Raw genomic sequence first — 17,933 nt, forward strand, 5'->3', positions numbered from 1 at the left:
GCTGAAGAAAACAATCACTGCTACCTAACTGAGCAGCCATCAATAATCAGCCTAAGACCTTTTGCAAGGAAGTTCAGACAGGAAACAAATGTCTTTTTCCAGATCTAAACATGCTGGCAAAAGATGTCCCAAAAAGCCTGCTATCAGTGACGTGCCATGGAGCTGCTCCCAGAGCTGGGTGAGCATTTGGGGGTACATGAGGGCACTCCCCACCCCCAACACAAACCAATCAATCAGGTAGGGTAGGTCAGAAAAGGGCAGTAATATCACAGGTACTGGAGAGTGAACACATTCTCAGATGAACTGCAGTAGTTTAAAATGGACGGTTTGGACAGTAAAACACATCTCCTGTGTGAACCAGCCTGGTTTCACTTTCATATAACACAGTCGTGTAATAGAGGGACATGAAAGAGAATAAAACCAGGCAAAATGTGGAAACAGAAGAGAAATGAAGGAACTTGCTAAATAAATCAGTTTCAAACAACAAACCCACTGCAGACACTTGCAGTCTACATTTCTGAGAAGAACAGCTCACAAATTCACTAAGAATAACCCCAACCAATATCATAACAAACTAAGTAGCTCAAACCCAACATAAACTACTTTTTGTGCAAGTACCCTGACTACCTAAATAAGCTTTTTAAGGACAGCTGAAAAGTGACAAGAAGGTGCATTACCCATGTGTAAAAGGCCAGGCACATTCTCCAGTATGGTATCCAGCTTCTGTTCAAAGTCTCTGTCACTTATATTTCCTTTAAAAGCTACAAAGATTGTGGAATCCCCAGGAGCAGCCTCCTGTTTCAGTTCATCTTCCTCCAGTCCTGAATCAAAATCCACCTCTAAGTCTTCCATAGCTGAGGAGTACAAGGAGGCATATGTATCTTTTAAGTTAGGTAGATCATCCAAAACCATTGTTTCCAACAATGGGAGCCTGTCAGACGTCAAGGTGATGCTTGGAAGGGAAAAAAAGAATTATAATAATAATAATTGTGTAAGGACATTAACAGCTGCTTTCAGTGGAACATTTGGTCATTGCCAGAAAAACCTACCTGGTGACCCAATGTTGGGCTCTGTGAGACCAACTGTGTGAGGCTGCAAATGGTGGCCATGGCAGTGTCTGAGCTGTTTCTCCACTAGGACAAACAGAAGGGGTTTCCTGACAGAATCCTGCTGCACGGGACTTGAGAAGTATTCCAGTTGATCTAAAAGACAGACAGGTAGAAAGGAAGGTAGAGGATAAAAAATCAGAGGAAAATGAATTCTATTCATCTCCATATCGTAGAGGGGACAAGCAGGCATCTGGTACCAATGCTGCAGTGCCTGACTGTTGGGAGACTGTAAAACTACTCACAGCAATAGCTGAATTATAGAATGATAGGAAGAATTCACTTTTAGAGACTGCAGATGCAATAGGTGCAAAGCACTAAGAAAGCCACAGCACATGTTTACCAGGAGAAATGTAGCATTTGACAAATATTTTACTCCCACCCAGGGAAATCTCAGGCATAATGTGCCAACTTTCTTAAAGTTTGTAAAGATTTAGGTGTTTTCAGCTTCTTAGGCACATAACAACCTGAAATCTGCTCCCCTGTCACAGCCCACAACTCTCACCATGCCCCCACATCGTGCTCAGATAACAATGAATTCAATAAGCCAAGTCCCACACCTGATGGATTTTGCTTAATAAGAAGTCTAAACTTTGCAATGAATTTTGCCATTATGACATTAATCTATGCTGTTACAGAAGTACAATCTACGATAAAATTATCCCAAAACTTCCAGTGGTCACCACCAATGTTAAGATACACATTTTCCCACTCCATCACAAGGGCAATGGCACTACCCTTTCCAGGTGAGACATCTGCTCTAACACTCAGCACTTTGCAAGTATTGCTAAAATATTCAAACCATCTGTAGAAACAGCCAAAAAAAGGGACCTGCTCCTGACCACCATTGTCAAAACCAAATCAATTCACCAGCCAGGACTGTCAAGACCTCATAACTCCAAAGCTGTGGGTATTTGGCACAACCCACCCAGAAGGTTTAGCTCAGGACAACAGACCCTTTAACAGGATACAGATTGGGGTTTTGGCAGAGGTTCAAGTTCCCAACACAAATTAAAAACACAACTTTGAGATTAAAGGTGAGCTGCAGATACTGGCCAGAAAACAGCCTTTTCTAATAAAAAAATCTAACAATGTTAGACAAGTGCAGATTCAACTCTGCACTGTTTGCACACTCACATAATGCTGCTGAAGGGACAATATCACAAAGGAAAAACCAGGGACTTGGAAGCCACAAAATCCCCTCAGCTTTTTGGTCAGATCTCTACACATATACTCACTATATTTCAAAAATACAGGTTTTTTCTTCCTTGCAACCCTACCCCACACCAGGCAATCCAACAGCACTAAGGAATAATCCCCTATTTTACATGCAGTTACTCTCTCATCCTGCAGCACCAGCCTTCATCCTCAAATCTCAGATTAAAAACTGAGCTAATTTTGTCTCACAAGCTCTTCTGCAGCCCTGCATCAGAAAATAAGTTTAATGTTTCACAGGCACTGATCTGTTTCCACAGTGCTTTCATATACTTATTATTCCCATGGAAATTTTCAAGATGGGCAATAGAGAAAGAAATTTTAAAAATTCATTACCAGGTGAACACAGAGACAATTAAATCTTTTTTTTTTTCCCAGACTCCTTGCTGCTCAGCTCTGTGTCTGAATTACTGCTCTGAGTGTTCGGCACCTCCATTAAGTCAAACTCCTCAGTGCCATGTCAGGTGCCCAGATAATGAGAATCACAATTGATAGGAGTCTGTGAAAATATGTTTTAACTGATTTTCACACAATTTCTTGGAAAGACAACTTCCTTACCCAAGCTGGCTTTACACCAACCAGGAGAGCAGGCCTTCTCCTTCTGTGTTCCTACATCTTTCATTCCACATCCACTGACCCCAGGGAGGGAGGAGCTGGGAGTCCTACACAAATGGCCTTTTTAATGACCAAGCACAGCCATTCTGTGCGAGGAATGAGGCAAACATCCTGTGAAATATAAGCACTATATTTTGAGGAAAATAACATAGAACATGATTTGTCAGAAAGTCTTGAGTAAATTTTTTAGGGAGAGAAATCTCAGCTCAAAATATAGGCTCTTACATGTTGAAAAGGTACAACTACTTGGAGGTGATGGGGTGTTGCACCTCCAGCAAGAAACATGAGTACACCTGACAATCCCTAACACCAAAGAAATAAGAATTTATCTACAAGAACACAAACATTTCAAGTCTTTATTTGAATGGAAGTGTCTGAAGCCTCCATCTTCCCTGTAAAAGAGCAGAACACCCCCAGACTGCTTAAATCATGGTTTTTAAGCAATTCATAAAAATGCTGCAGCTTAGACCAAATTTCATCAACCTCATCTCAGTGTGCTAAAATCTGACAGGATTTGTTGAAGTTATGGCCCTTTGTAAATGCTATAAAAATCGAGTTTTCTAAATCCCAAAGGACCATGGGCCTTGTTTCACTTGACTCAGAGAATCACAGGACCACAGGGATATGGTGAGGGAAGGAAACAAACCAAGACCAAGCTTTACATTTTACCTCCCAGATGCGCATATATAGCTACAGCTCCCATTGCATTTTTTCTTTACATCATGCTCCTCAAGGATCTCTGCTACATTCATCTGCACTCTCTCCTTCTCAAACACACAGAATTTAGTCCATTCCTATATTCAGGTATCATTTATCTCAAGTATGACATGAGAAAGTGATCATTTGCAAAATTTTCTTCTTCAGGCAGTGCACAGCACACCATCCATGTCAGAGCAAATGAATCCCAGCTGCAGAACATCCTAACAACTTCTGTAATCTCATGGTTATAGGGCTGGCTTCCATAAACCCTGAGCAAGCACTTGACCGTAATCAGCAGGTACCTTCCCTCAACACTCTTCCACACAAACACAAAATGCCTTCAGCATAAGCACACCCAGGTAAAACACTGGTCATTCAACAGTCCATGTAAACCAGAACTCCCAGCAGGTTATGGAGGATCTCTGATGAGTAAGAACCACACCTGAGCTGATGTGTACAACTGCAGCACACTTCAGGAACTCAAGCACCCATGCTCACTTGGCAGCACAAAAAGGTCTCTGACCATCATCCTGCCTTCAAAAAGCCCACATGGCCTCCTTCCTGTCCCTGCACCTGCTCCTTTAGAGTTTCCAAATTAGTATTTCCCATTTTACAGTTGTTTCTGGGAACTCAGAGCAAGTCCAGTGCTACCACATGGCAACCATTTACCCTCAAACCTGGCCTGGAACTGGCTACAGCAGCAAAACCAGTGTTATGCCTCTTTATTATAAAGTTGGTCTTAGTACATCTTAGTACACCTAACTGAAGTAAGAGAGGTGGGGATAAACAGCCAAATAACAGACAAATGGCCAAAATGCACCTGCACTGTTGTATGGGGACAGGGGGTGGAAGAGCACGGCCCATGAAGACCAGAGTGTCCAACCCGAAGGATGTAGGGCACACCCTGGGCTGCTGGAGCCAGGAGCTCCCAGGCACACTCACCATATGCATAAAACAACTGACCCACTAAAATGTGCAAAACAGAGACTCTTCAGAGGAAGAATTCCCACAAGATAGAGGATGCCACAGCTGAGACCTGGGCTGATGGACAGCTGGGGCACACACACAACCACCAGGAGCCCCAAGGCATTTTGCCATGGCCTGTGCTGTCCCCACCAGCAGCCTGACAGCAACAGGCAGCCTGCACAACAAATCCAGCACCACATGGCTGGGCAAGGCTTGGAAAATCCCATCCAGACCCTGGGAGAGATGGGATTAGAGCAAAATCTCAAAGAGCCAGTTGTCACTAAGTGGGGAGCAGCTGAACACTGGAAAGCCAGCAGGCTCTGGAGTACCTGCAAGTGCTGGCCTCTGGGGTGAAAAACAACACAAAGGAAAAAACCCCAACTGATATCTTTCCTGATATGAGGAAATCTTATCCCAAGGTTCACTTAACTGATCCAAACTTATGTCAATTTGTCTCTTAAATAGAACTTGAAATCTCTTGCCTTGCTTTCTCCTATCTATTGCACTACACAGAGCACACAAACCAAACCAAGGCCTTGTCTGGCCACCTGTCCCAGGCTTTCTGCCATAGTCTATTGATTTACAAGCTTCTTAATGTATTCAAAATAAACACTTTCACAACTGATGTCACACCAGAACATGCACTCTCCCAAAACAAATAAAAAGTACTAAAATCCTGCTCTACATCTCAGCACTCTTCCAAATTACACAAAAGATTGGAAAGGGTGACAGCAGAAGGAAGGATGGATTGATGCCCTTCACTAGCAGATGGCACTAGCTGGCACTAAGCAGGGTCCTCATCCTCACACTGACCATTATTTAAAGCTGCAACAGGGAAGGGAAAGAAATGAGGTTACAGTCAAATCCCTTGAGGAAACCAGAATTCAGAGTGAGGAGGGAAAGTCTGGGATACTTGTACCAACATAATTTCTAAAGGATTGAAATTGCTTTTGCTGTCACTGAAAAATGGTTTTCAAGCAACTTAATAGATTAAAAAAATCAGGAAAAAGGATATCCTGGATAACACACTTTAATGTTTTCTGCTTCCTTTGTTTTCGATGCCAATGAGAAAAAGATGTAGACATTTTCTTGATGGGGGCAGAGGAGGTTCAGTGTTGCCAGAATACTGGTGAGAGGATGGCTTTCTTTGAACCTGTAACATGCACTCTTATACAGTGACACAGGCTTCATTTAAACTGTAACACCTGGAAACCCCAGAGACACTGATCACAACACCGTCTCTACTGGAGATTTGTTAACAGTGTATTATCCTCCTACAGCTGTTCCATTTGTTGCCCAGCATAGCGATCTTGGAGCTTGTTAAACCTGAGCAATGAATAAACCTAGACACCCACAACCATTCTACGATAAAAAGATTAAAATAACATCATGGTTTTGAGCAAAAAAACAAACCAACAACAATTTTAAACAAATTCTAGGCAAGTGTCATTTAACAGTATAACACAAGGAGATTAAATAAGGCTAAGAACCACTGTTACAATGTGAAAGAATACCTAAAGATAAACTTAAACATGCACTAAAATTTCCTCTAAAACAACCTAGCCAGGGTTCCAGTAATTTTGAACTTCCAACGTTGGTGTTAGATGAATGACACCACTAAAGCATCTCAACTGTTCTCCTTGGGAGGAACAGCCAAAAACCTGATGGCAAATACCCCTAACCCTGTATGGCCGAGTGGGGAGTCAGCTCTGGAGCCAGCCCAGCCCTGCAAACACACACAGCAGTGGGGACAGGCAGGGGGAGAATGTAAAAAAAACAAGAGATATTCAGATGCATCATATGCTTATTTTACCTACCAAAACAAATGTCACGACTTCAGTATTTTGGGGTGCGCAACAGGATTTCAGGTAATTCCAGACTGGCAAACATGGTTAAACAGCAACTCCCAAATATGGAATCCTGAAAGAAAACCATCACATTTCATCAGACAATGATGCACAATTACAGAAATAATGAACATAATGGCAAATAGCTCCATTTTTAATGCGCAGTTTTGCACCAAGTCAGATGCTCTCCTCAGCAGTGTAAAAAGCACATGTTACTATATTCAAATTCAAACAGCAAAACCTGAGGAACCTGAAAAAACAACCTTTCATTACGGGCAGAAAATGGAATACTTCCTTTAGCTTGAAATGACATTCTATTCTTCTAAACATGGCAAGTTTTATCTAGAATAACGTATTTATTTAGGTTTAAGGACAAACTCATCTAGATTAAACCAATCTTCAGAGAAACCAGCACAGCCAGGATGTCCCTCAGCTCATCCTAAGCAGGCGCCTAAACCGGCTCAGATTAAGCTCATTCCAGAAACACGTTCCGAGCCCACAGGACTACCTCAGACAGACAGTGCTGCTGCAGGTGGCCAACATGGGGAGGTGAATCCATTCCTAGCCCCTGCTGCTGGTCACAGGCTCATCAAGCTGCACTCCAGCTCCTGGGATCATAAAAACACAGCAGTAAAGCTAAATGGCCTCGGAACAACAAAACACCGCCCCTCGAATCAACGGGATTTATAGGCACAGCCCAGGGCTGGTGCTCAAGGAGATTTTCTGCTTACGTGCTTGCCTGCTCCTCAGTGGAAAAGGGGACTGCCCAAAAACAAACAGGGGAAGCAGAAGAGGGAAGAAGACTCAGAAAGAAAAAGTAGAGATTTGTCTTCTGTCTAGACAACAAAGCAAAATTGCTTTAAAAGCCTTATTGTGCTACAGCCTTTGCACTTCTGCCAACCCAGCAAATCAGAGAGAAGGAAAGAGGTTTTACATTAAATCAAATCATGTATGCTTTGCAGCACTTTTAATAGTCATCTAACACTTCAGCCTCTCGTATCTTCTTGTATTTCTAAGTAATTGTAACTCAAGAAGTGTAGCACCAAGTCAAAGGCCTGATGACTAAATCACAAGCAGTGATCTGTTTCCAGCTATATGCACCTGCCTAAATACCACGACCAGACACCAAGCTGAGGGGCAAAATCAAAATTTGAAATAGGAAATTTTAGTATTGTTTGTTGTGTAAGCCAAAACTAAAAAAAGTTTTCATGTTCTACAGCAGATACTGCATTAGTTCTACTTTTTCACCCTTTTCATAAAAGGATGTTCCACAGCCTAAAACTGAGTCCTGTAACAAACTGGCTGGTTACCTCCAAAGCTAGGCCAAGACTTCACAGGAAAGGCCAGGCATTGTAAAAGCTGATTTGAAGGAAGCCTCCAAGGTGCAGCAGCCAGTCCCCATGCTGAGTGCCCACGCCTTAGCCCGGCAGGGAGAGGGTTATTTTGGCTAAAGGGTGGGGAAGTAGAGGGAAGAAAAATCTTCTGAAGTCTTTGGTGCAAGGAACCAAAGGGGTTTTGTTCCTCCAGTTCTCCCTTCTGAGTGTCTCACACCATGACGCCTAACTGCTCCAAAGGACAGGGAAAGACAGGCTGCCCTAGCAAGATCCAGTGAGAAACTGAGAATGGTCAGCCTGGGCTATGGGAAGAAGAAGAAAAAATAACTGCTGCTGTCTCCATTCCCATTGTGCACATGAGATGAGACCAAATTTGATTAATGAAGATAAGCAATCAACATTGATTCATTAAGTCCTGCTTTCACTACAGTAAGTTACCCAACAGACCTGGAGACTGAGCACACACCTTAGCATGCCACAAGGCATCACAGAAACAGCCCTGCAAAGTGTTCCAGCTACAGAAAGAGTTTTGTTTAGACTTTATGCTTTCCCAAACACCAAGAAAACAAAGCAAGTTAGTCTCCAGCAAGGCAGGCTTTGTTCATTCACACTGACACAGAACTGGTCACCGTTCCTCACACTGGTCTGCTCCCATAGCCCTCAAGCATAAAACACTGAAACCCAAATGTTTCCAACAAGGAGAAAATTACAGCTTGTTATAACACACATGACTCTTTGCAGTGATATCCTCATGTAGTCTGACAGCAGCTTTAATGAAACATCAGTTTGTTAAAGTTTCATGAAGTTTGCTGAAAGCCCACGACTCATGCCAAGCTGCAATGGACACACCTCAGCTGAACCATTCGGTTTTATTCCAACAGAATTTGACTGCTGAGACGCTCAGGACTGCTCTAAAACGCAGGATGATAACTCCAGAATAAGCAGCTAAGTTAGCCACGTAGAAATTACCCCTTTCAGCAGCTGAGATACAAACCAAGGCAGCTGCCAGGCACAAGGGAAATGGGAATCAGCAATGCTCTTGGAAGCTGCAGTCTACCCAGCACAATATTTGGTCAATCAATTCCCATTAGCTGAGTTACTTATTTCCCATGTTAAGGATATTTCCATCTGGAAGAAGCACACTGTGAATACTGACAGAGCTTTGCAGTACATAACTTTCCACAAAGATCCACCAACGCAATCAGCAAACAAAATGAGATGCTATTTAAAAGCAGGAGCATCTTGACTGTATTTGATCTTGCCTTCAAAAGTTATGAAAAATGCCTTTTTAAGTAGCAATCTGTGCTCTGTGTTACAACAAGATTTTCATTTAAACCTGAATTTAACCAGTACCAGATCTTTTTGGGCTGACACACCCCACAGGCTCTCCTTTATCACCAAATTCTCACACCAATAGAACCAGCCCAGAAATTTTTGCAATCATCAGCACTGAACTAAGGTTTGACTGAAAACTGCACCTTCTGCAATATTATTTCTTCTTACATCTAATAAATATCTAGGAAATCTCAGTGAAGCCTTTAAAATTCTGAAATGATATAAAGGATGAAGAAAGAATTGAAGCTAAAACAAACGGCTTAAAAGAAATTCTTTGATAGGAGACACTCAGTATCAAGGAGACTGTGTTCCCTGACCAAAAAACTAATCTTCATATAACAGAAGCAGGTACAGCTTTGGTAAAAATTTGGATTATTCTGAGAGTTTCCTGACTGTATAAAAACTTGCAGTTTATTTTGTGCTGCTCTGGGCTTTTGGAAAAATCAAATTTCAAGTGTTATTTATTGTCACTACTGCCATTAAGAACCACGTAAGCAGCTTAGGACCTTCTGGTGAAATGTGGATGCAACAGAACTGGAGAGCAACGCATTCTTGCAGGGATGGGAAGAGCATTCCCAAAAAACCCTTTGAAGGAACACTTTGCCATGCATGGCAACACATGGGAATGAGGCGGTCTTTAAGGCCTCCCCCAACCCAAACCATTCTGGGATTCTGTAAATGCAGAACAGAGGCTTAACTCAGTTTCTGCGAGCACCACACTGAAACCACAATGAGAAACATAATCTTACACTGGCTGCATGGCCCTGGCAGGTCATTTGATTTTCAAAACAATAAAAATTATAAAATTAAAATAATTTGCCTAGGACTTGGGGAATTCAATAGCATGCATCTTTTGGTGGAATAACTAGATGATGCCCTTTCATACACCAGACCTAAAGCTTGGGCTTTCATATATGCAACTGAGCATAAGCAACTTCCTGTCCCAAGTTATCAGCTTACACAAATTAATTTAGACAAGGTATCATTCATCTCCTGCACTTTTCTATTTTCATACAAATCCAATCCAAAGCCCTGTGCAGGGCTATGCTTCAGGGCACTCATACCAGCTGGAGAAGCAGGCAACTGGTCTCGGTTCCAAGAAGACGATGGCCCTCACGAGCTGTGGAGTCCCACACGTGTCTCCATTCCTCACCCCAGCTCCCAAACAAACAGCACTGTGACACACACCGGTTGGTTTCATTTTTTTCCCAAATGCATAAAGAAGGGTTATTTACTGAGTTACAGCCTCAGGGCTGTCACATATACATGACAAATCCAGTACTTATTTCTATTTTTGATTACTACAGCAGCAATTTTTGATGTACCATTCAGTGTGCAGGTGGGATGCTGTTCCACTGGATGGAAAATGATGCTCAGTGCCCAATGGACTGAGAAAAATCCCCAGCTCCTGGACCTCTGGAAGACTTCCACTACTGTCCTTCTGCATAATTCAAAGCTTAGATTAACTTTATACTCCAGCAGCATCACTTTAATGATCCAGGACACAAGACAATCTAAGTTATCTTCATCCTCTTGAGCTAAACCTCCAGCTCTCCATGCAGGAACACACTGCATGGCTGAAACGTTCAGTTATCTGCAATTAATGGGTGGCTCCTGCTGAAGAACATCAGTGACCTGCTCCAGTGGAGACAGCTGAGTCTGTAACAGTGTCAAGACAAAACACGAAATATCCACCTCTCTGGTAAAGCAAAGGTGAGTTGCTTGTCTGGCTGCTGGAAATGGAGACGCTCGCCTGGAGATGGAAAACACCTCACCTGGAGCCTGACGAAGCATCTTCCCTGCTGCCTCAGTTCGGTATCTGGGGTTATTTCTCCTTCCACGGCTGGCCCTTACCTTTTCCCAGCCCTACACATTCTTTCTCATTCCTTCTGCTCCAGCTGTGCATTAAGGAAAAAGCTCATGCTTGAACTCAGTTTTTGCAGCACCAAGGGTCGAGTCCTGCTGCTCAGTGCCCTACACGCCAGCAGGCCTCCTGCTCCCTCACACTGCCGTGGCACCACAGCTTTGTATTTCTCAACAGACACCACAGGATTTTGAAACAGGCACCCCCATCATGCCTTCTGCCCTTCAGAGGTTCTCTAGTGACCTATTAAATTTCACCATTCTCAATGCAAATTGTTACAGCCACATTAACTCTTCAATCCCTTCAGCAGCAAGCCCTTTGCCACTGCAGATCTATTAAATTTAGTGACTCTGTGTAATTGGGTTGTAACTCCAGCTTCCACCCGAAAGCAGTCACTATGGTACTAGAACATCAAAATATACTGCCAATCTAAGGTTTAGTTATCATGTTGAAACATTTAACATCTCCCACAAAGGCAGGAACCTTTGTTACGCTCAGACAGCACAAAGAGTGGCATTACAGCTGTTCAGCAGAAGTAACCTCCACAACCTGTGTTTTCATGTATTTAAGCCACTGAAAAATGGAAACACCAACACTTCAAGATGCACAAGGACCTGGAATTCTTTGGCTTCCCTACACACAGTTGTTTCTTATTTTAGAGAAGCACATGCTTTTTTACTAGAAAAATGCAAAATTACTACATCACCTGGAAGCCTGTTGTAAACAACTCCTTCCTCCCATTCCTACAGAAGGACAGGCCTTCCAGAGAAAATGGCTGGAGAGCACCGCTGGGAGATTTTCAGCCAAAATCCAACACCTAACAGAAGATCCTTCCTTGGGTTTAAAATACTAACAAACGTCATTTCTCAACTGAAGGTCAGGTCTGTGCGCAGCCCTCTTTGTTCTGATGCCCCATAGGAGAGCCCGGACACAGTGTTACCGTGAAACATTTCCTCCCAAAGCCGGGTAACTTTCAGAGGAAGCCACAGGGCTCAGTGGATACTTAGAATCTCTAGCAAACACCTGGATGCTGTGCTGCAGGCACTGCGTGCAGTCCCCAGGCCCGCAGACCTGGCCATTCTGAACACACGCCTTGAAACCTTTGTTTCTCACCCCACAAGATACATAGAGAAGGTGGGACCATTTGCTAGAATTCGAAAAGAGCTGCTAAATCCAAAAGTTGTGGTTATTACACTTGGTAACCTTTACAGAAAATGCCACATTTGTTCTTTGTGGTTGTTTTCCACATACAGGAAACACTGAAAGGTGCCTTAGCTAAAGAACCAGTCAGAACAACACACAATAATTATAAAAGCAACAAGAGGCATTGCCTTTCTTCTAAGAGAGGTTTTCCTGTAGTAAAACTACTGTAGTAAAAGTCTGAGAAAGGTTTTACTGCAGTTCCCAGTGAGGGGAATGAGCACAAATGTGTCTACCAGGAGGCTGAGGGGTTATGGAGAGACAAAGCTCATGAAGCTCCAAACTGCTCCCAGGATGCAGACCCACAGAAAAGCTCTGTCCTTCCATCCCCAAAGCAGCGGGAAGGAATCAGAGCCCTGAGCTTTACGAGATCTTTCAAAAGTAGCTGAAATTTAAAGAAACACAGAAACCACACGGAGGGGACGAGTGAAGGGCCTTTTTCTGACTGGTTTAAGAGTCACCGAGGACTCGAACAAAAGCGAAACGTCAACGCGCCCCGGCTGACACGGCACAAAGCCGTCACCGCCCGCATGAGGTCAGGGCTAAGGGACCGGGCTCACACACAGCGGCCGGACCGCGGGGCAGCTCCCGGGTCTGACAGCGCTGCCGGCCCGGCCGCGCTCCCTCCCGGGCCGGGGGAGCCGGGCCGAGCCGCCGCCCGGGAGCGCGGCCGAGAGCCGAGTGCGGGCCGGGCAGGGTCGGCTCCGCGCCGGGTGCTGCGGGGCCGCAGGCCGCGGGCGGGCGGGCTCTGCCGGTGCCGCGGCTCCGCCGCACGCTGACAGGCTCCTGCCGAGCGCCCCGGCACCGCCGGAACGCCCCCGGCCCGGCCGCTCGGCCGCCGGCGGCCCGGGCCCGGCACCGCTCAGCGCTCCGCCAGGCCCCGCCACCTCTTCCCCCGCGCCGCGGGCTCGGCCTGCGCCCCGCCCGGGCCGGCCCCGCCGCTCCCGCCCCGCTGCCGCCGCCGCCGTCGCCGCCGCGTCCCGACCCCCGCGTCCCGACCCCCGCCCCGCCCTCCCCTCACCTGGACCCGCCGCCGCCGCCGCCGGGGGCGCGCGCGGGGCCGCGGGGGCGCGCGGGGCGGGGGTCGCGCGCGGCCCGGGACTCCAGCGCCGCTCCGCCACCGCCTGCGCCGCGCACGTGACCCGCGCGCGCCTGCGCCCGAGCGCGCGGGGGCGGGGGGGGCACCGCGACCCCCGGGGCTGCCCCGGGACCTCCCCGCGACACCCCGGGAACACCCCAGGAACACCGCGGGGACAGCCCGGGGACAGCCCGGGAACACCGCGGGGACAGCCCGGGAACACCCCGGGAACACCGCGGGAACACCGCGGGGACAGCCCGGGAACACCCCAGGAACACCGCGGGGACGCCCCGGGAACACCGCGGGGACAGCCCGGGGACACCCCGGAGACAGCCCGGGAACACCACGGGGACACCCGGCCCGGGCACCGGGCGCCGCACGGCAGCCCCGCCGCGCCCCCCGCCAGCGGGTCCCCCTCCGGTCTCCCCCGCCACGGGAGAGCTGTGCCCCCCGCGAGGGGGGCGGTGGCGGCGGCTGCTTCTGGGAACGGCGACAAAGTATCTGCTGGATGGAGTTGAAGAAAAAATAATAACTGAGGCCTTTATGGGAAATTTCCGGGAAATGAGGTTTTTAGTTCGAATTTTAAATCATAACGTTTCATCCGAAGGTTTCGGACTCCTTGAATATCCCTGAATTATACTTTCGTTTTACCAGTGGGGAGACGGGGAAGAAGCCAGGGATTGACCTGGTATGGACTCAGCAAAGGCCACAATGCTGAGTTTTAATTAAAGGTCTAGTAATGTGATTAATGAACAGGTCCATGGGCCTAAAATCCCCAGGGGGCAATGCCAGATCCCTAAAATGTCCCTTCAGCACATAGGGGTTTTACAGCTGAAGGGACCCTCACAGGACACAGAGCCCATTGGTTTGTCTCTTCCTACATCCTTTATTAATGTGAGAAATGGTTGATTAATACAAAAACTGAAATGTCTGGTTTCCTGCTCATTGTTGCTGTGGGCACAAAGCTCTTGCCTGGCATTGGGGGAGAAGCGAAACACGTGGCAATTCCTATTTCAGGGTAAGAAAACAATCAAAAGTCCTTTATGGGAAAAATAAAGACTGGTCCTACAAAAGCACATGTGATTCAGTAGCTTGAGCAGGTTCTGAGGAGGGGTTTCAGGAGAGTGTGTGCAGCTGGAGCCAGCCCTTACAGCCTCCCTTGGCTTCATGTGGAATACTGCTGGATAAACAACGTGAAAAAGGGATTTTTTTTTTTTTTGCAAAACCTTTTAAATACAACAAACCTATATCTCATCGGGCACTACAGCTTGCAACACAGAGAAAATGCCTTTTTATAAATTCACATATAATTGCATTCCACAAAACCCACCAAAACGAAATAATTAATGTCGTGGTTAGTATAGGACTTATCTCAAGCATTACATCTGGTTGGTGTGTGCAGAGCTGCAGGCAGATTGCCTCTTTCCTTCGTCTCTGTGGCTCTCCAGCTCCCTGCTGGCAGAGGGTGAGGAATCCCTTCCTCAAGGATTGTTCTGCTCGTGCCTTTTTGTGTCTTCCACAGTCTCAAGGGCAGCAATTCCAGTGTGCTGAGACAAGGGCAAAGCCCTCCTGAGGCCCTCAGGGCTGTCAGGTCAGAAGAGACGGGGATCAGTCACAGGGGTGGGAAGGAGGAACATTCGATTCACCTGATCATCTGTTGGAGTTTCCATTTGCCTTCGTGTGGGTGATTCCCAGGCTTTGCCAAGCTCTGCTCCTGGATTTTGGGACTGGCTGGAAACACAAGGCAGCTGTGAGAAAATTTCTTTGGTACCAAGAATTAACCTTTCTTCCCCATGTGACTTCATGTTTTCCCTGTTTCATGAGACTCTTCTTAAACCAGCTGCACTGAACTTCCTCCTCCAGCCTCATCTTCCCCAAAAGGCATCCCCCCAGCACAGAGATCAGAGCGCTGCTTCCAAAAAAACCCAGTGTTTCCCACTGCTGTTGCTGTGCTTGTCATGCCAGATTGTCCTGCAGGATTCTTGGCTTGCTTGCTTTTATGTGTGTTATGCCCATTAATACCAGGCACATCTCAAATCCCTCAGCAAACAAGAGCAAGTCAAATGCTATTTTCCAAAACCTGACTTTTCTGGAAGCACAATACTGAGGTGTCCCACCAAGATCTGCTCCAGCCATCCAAGTGCTGTGACTTTCTGATCTGGGCTTGAGAGACCCCACACGGACAACTTCCCTGTGCCTAATCACACAGAGAGTTTGTAAACAAGCCCTCCTTTCCTTAGCAGCTTGAGGCCTGTACATCCACTTCATTCTTTGGAGCACACTGCTTCCCATGGCTTCTGATGCTTCTGCTCACTGTTGGGAAAGACCAGAACTGGTTCAGTCTCACATAATTAAAATTAACCCAAATTCTCTTTAAATAGCCTTGTCACATGTGTAAGGAAGCAAAGGGAAGGCGGAGCTGAAGGGACACCAGGGTGACAGGACACAACCAAAGACCTTTTTGAGGCATCTCTGCTGCAGACTGAGCAGTTGAAGGAACCACCAGTGGCCTTTCCATCCGCTGGCAGTGGGGAAAAGGGAATAATGTGATGTGGAGGGGTGAGAGGGAAGAAACATGAGACAGCTCCAGACCTGCCTCACCACATCCCTGCAGCAAAGTGTGCTGCAGGCTGATCTCCAGAGCCGAGCTTAGTACACGGCCTGGATGTTCCTGGGTCTTGCCCAGGCTCTGTACAGCATAACCAACACAGGAGAAGCTGTGGCTGTCCCATCCCTGGAAGTCCAAGGCCAGGTTGGACAGGGCTTGGAGCAATCAGGGATGGTGGAAGGTCTCCCTGCCCATGGCAGAGGGTGCGACTGGACAATCGCTAATGCCCCCTCCAACCCAAACCATTCTGTGATTTTTTGTCATTCTGTTTGTGGAACTCATCCAGGAGCAGAGCCTCAGTTTGTTTGGGATGCTGGAGCTTTGCTGCAAAACAATGACACACAATGATACCACAGCACCTGCAGGGAAGGAGGGCTACCTGCAGCAGAGACAGCTGTTTGAGCTGCCTCATTGTCCACAACAGAACACAAATGCATTTGATATCATGACAATCAAAACTGTGGGTTTATTTACACACATTTTCATATGGCAGTATTTTCAAAGGACGGGTATTACACAGACAAAGCAGCTGGACTCATGACCAGCTTTGGATTTTTCTGAATTTAAATAATGTACAACGACTTGAACAAAATAATGTCCCCTCTAACACCAGTACAACGCTCACTTGGAGAGGAGGAAGGAAGATCTGTTGCATTGCAGTCACTATGACTTTTGATCTGGTGTTTTGTTAAACTGTGAATGTGGGGAGAAAGAGAGAGGTGGGCAATTGGCCACAGCTGTGATAGACAAGGCAGGGTTACGCGGGAGTTAATCTCTCCTCCTCCACTCTGAGGATACGGAAAGGGGAGTCCCGGCTGTGCCAGGAGCAGCCGTGGTGGGTGAAGGTCCATGGCTGCCCAGGAGCTGTTGTAACACGGGATGCTCCCCACGGGCAGCAGGGTCAGCTCTGCCAGGACAATCTGCCCCTAAAAATGCTGTGACCACTGGAGAGCCCTTCGAGGGGAGCGTGTGTCAGTGCTCTGGTGCTCCTACTCCACCTGCCCTCCACACAAGTGTGCTTCATGTTTAATGGTGCCCTGCCTCTCCGAAACCAGCTCTGCCTGTCAGAGCTTTCCTGTCCCTGACTAGGTGCCAATTTCCATCACTGAGGTATGGAAGAGCTTTCCAAAACCGCTGGAATCACCTGGGTGCTACAGGAGCTCTTCCCGCTCCATCTGATTCTCTGCAAAACTTTACCAACCCCTCAGTGCTTCTGATCTTCATAAAAGAGATGCAGGTTTCCTCTCAGGGTGTTTACCGAGGCCTGACTCCCCTTTCTCTCCCGGATCAGCCCTGTCGGGTTGGGCAGCAGTGGAAGGAGGCTCCAGCAGGCACCCAGAGGCTGACCCGGCCGGCCGACACTCAATGGCACTTTCAGACCTGCTGCCCCAGCCGAGGGACCCCTCCGGGTGATACCGGCAGAGCCGCAGGACGCTGGTCATCACCCCTGAGACGGGGGACCCGAACCTGCTGCCCCAGCTATGGCAGCAGCGGCGGCTCTCTGCCCTGCCCTGCCCCTGGCAGTGCCCGCTTCCCCGGGCACGGGGCAGGACAGGCTGCCGGAGCTGCTGCAGTGCAGCAACAACCGGTGTGCCCAAGGCTGCTCTTCAGCAGGTCCCGCAGCCGTGCCCAGGGGTGCCTTGTCCTGTGCCAAGCCCCACCAGCAGTGATTGACCCCCCTGACCCACCCGAAGTGCTGGGAGCAAGGCGGGCTCCAGCCCCTCTCCACGTCTGGGCACCCCCGGGACAGCGATGGGAACAGAACGGCACAGCCCCAAAACCAGAGCATCCTCATCCCCGCGCTGCAGGAGGGCAGCGCTGGCTCCTGCCCCGTCCCCCTCTGGGTGCTCCATGGTCAGGGGCAGCAGCAGTGCCCAAAGCCCCCAGGCAGGTCGAGAGGGGCGCTCAGCCCTAGGGAGAAACACGGATGAAGTGCTGATACTCAGTGGCTCCAGCCTGTCCCCATGTGAAACCAGCGCACACTGACGGCGTGCACTGCAAACCTGGGCAGAAGCAAGCTGGCCACATTCCGGATCATAATTTGTCACATTTAGCAAAGGCATCTT

The 17,933-nt window shown here is 47.5% G+C and overlaps 1 protein-coding gene across 1 annotated transcript in view; it reads right to left on the reverse strand.

Annotated features, from left to right (window-relative positions):
* NCOA6 (nuclear receptor coactivator 6) overlaps nt 1–13,245 on the reverse strand; it is a 44,214-nt gene extending 30,969 nt beyond the window's left edge. Inside the window, exons 1-4 of the mRNA XM_032127408.1 lie at nt 13,203–13,245; nt 6,419–6,521; nt 1,050–1,202; nt 678–952 (exon numbers count right to left, since the gene is read on the reverse strand). Of these exons, the coding sequence (XP_031983299.1) occupies nt 678–912 (235 nt within the window). The 5' untranslated portion in view covers nt 913–952; nt 1,050–1,202; nt 6,419–6,521; nt 13,203–13,245. The remainder of the gene's footprint in view (nt 1–677; nt 953–1,049; nt 1,203–6,418; nt 6,522–13,202) is intronic.
* Nucleotides 13,246–17,933: the final 4,688 nt, after the last annotated feature.

The sequence above is a fragment of the Corvus moneduloides genome, chromosome 17 (genome assembly GCF_009650955.1).
Source record: "Corvus moneduloides isolate bCorMon1 chromosome 17, bCorMon1.pri, whole genome shotgun sequence".
Lineage (NCBI taxonomy): Eukaryota > Metazoa > Chordata > Aves > Passeriformes > Corvidae > Corvus > Corvus moneduloides.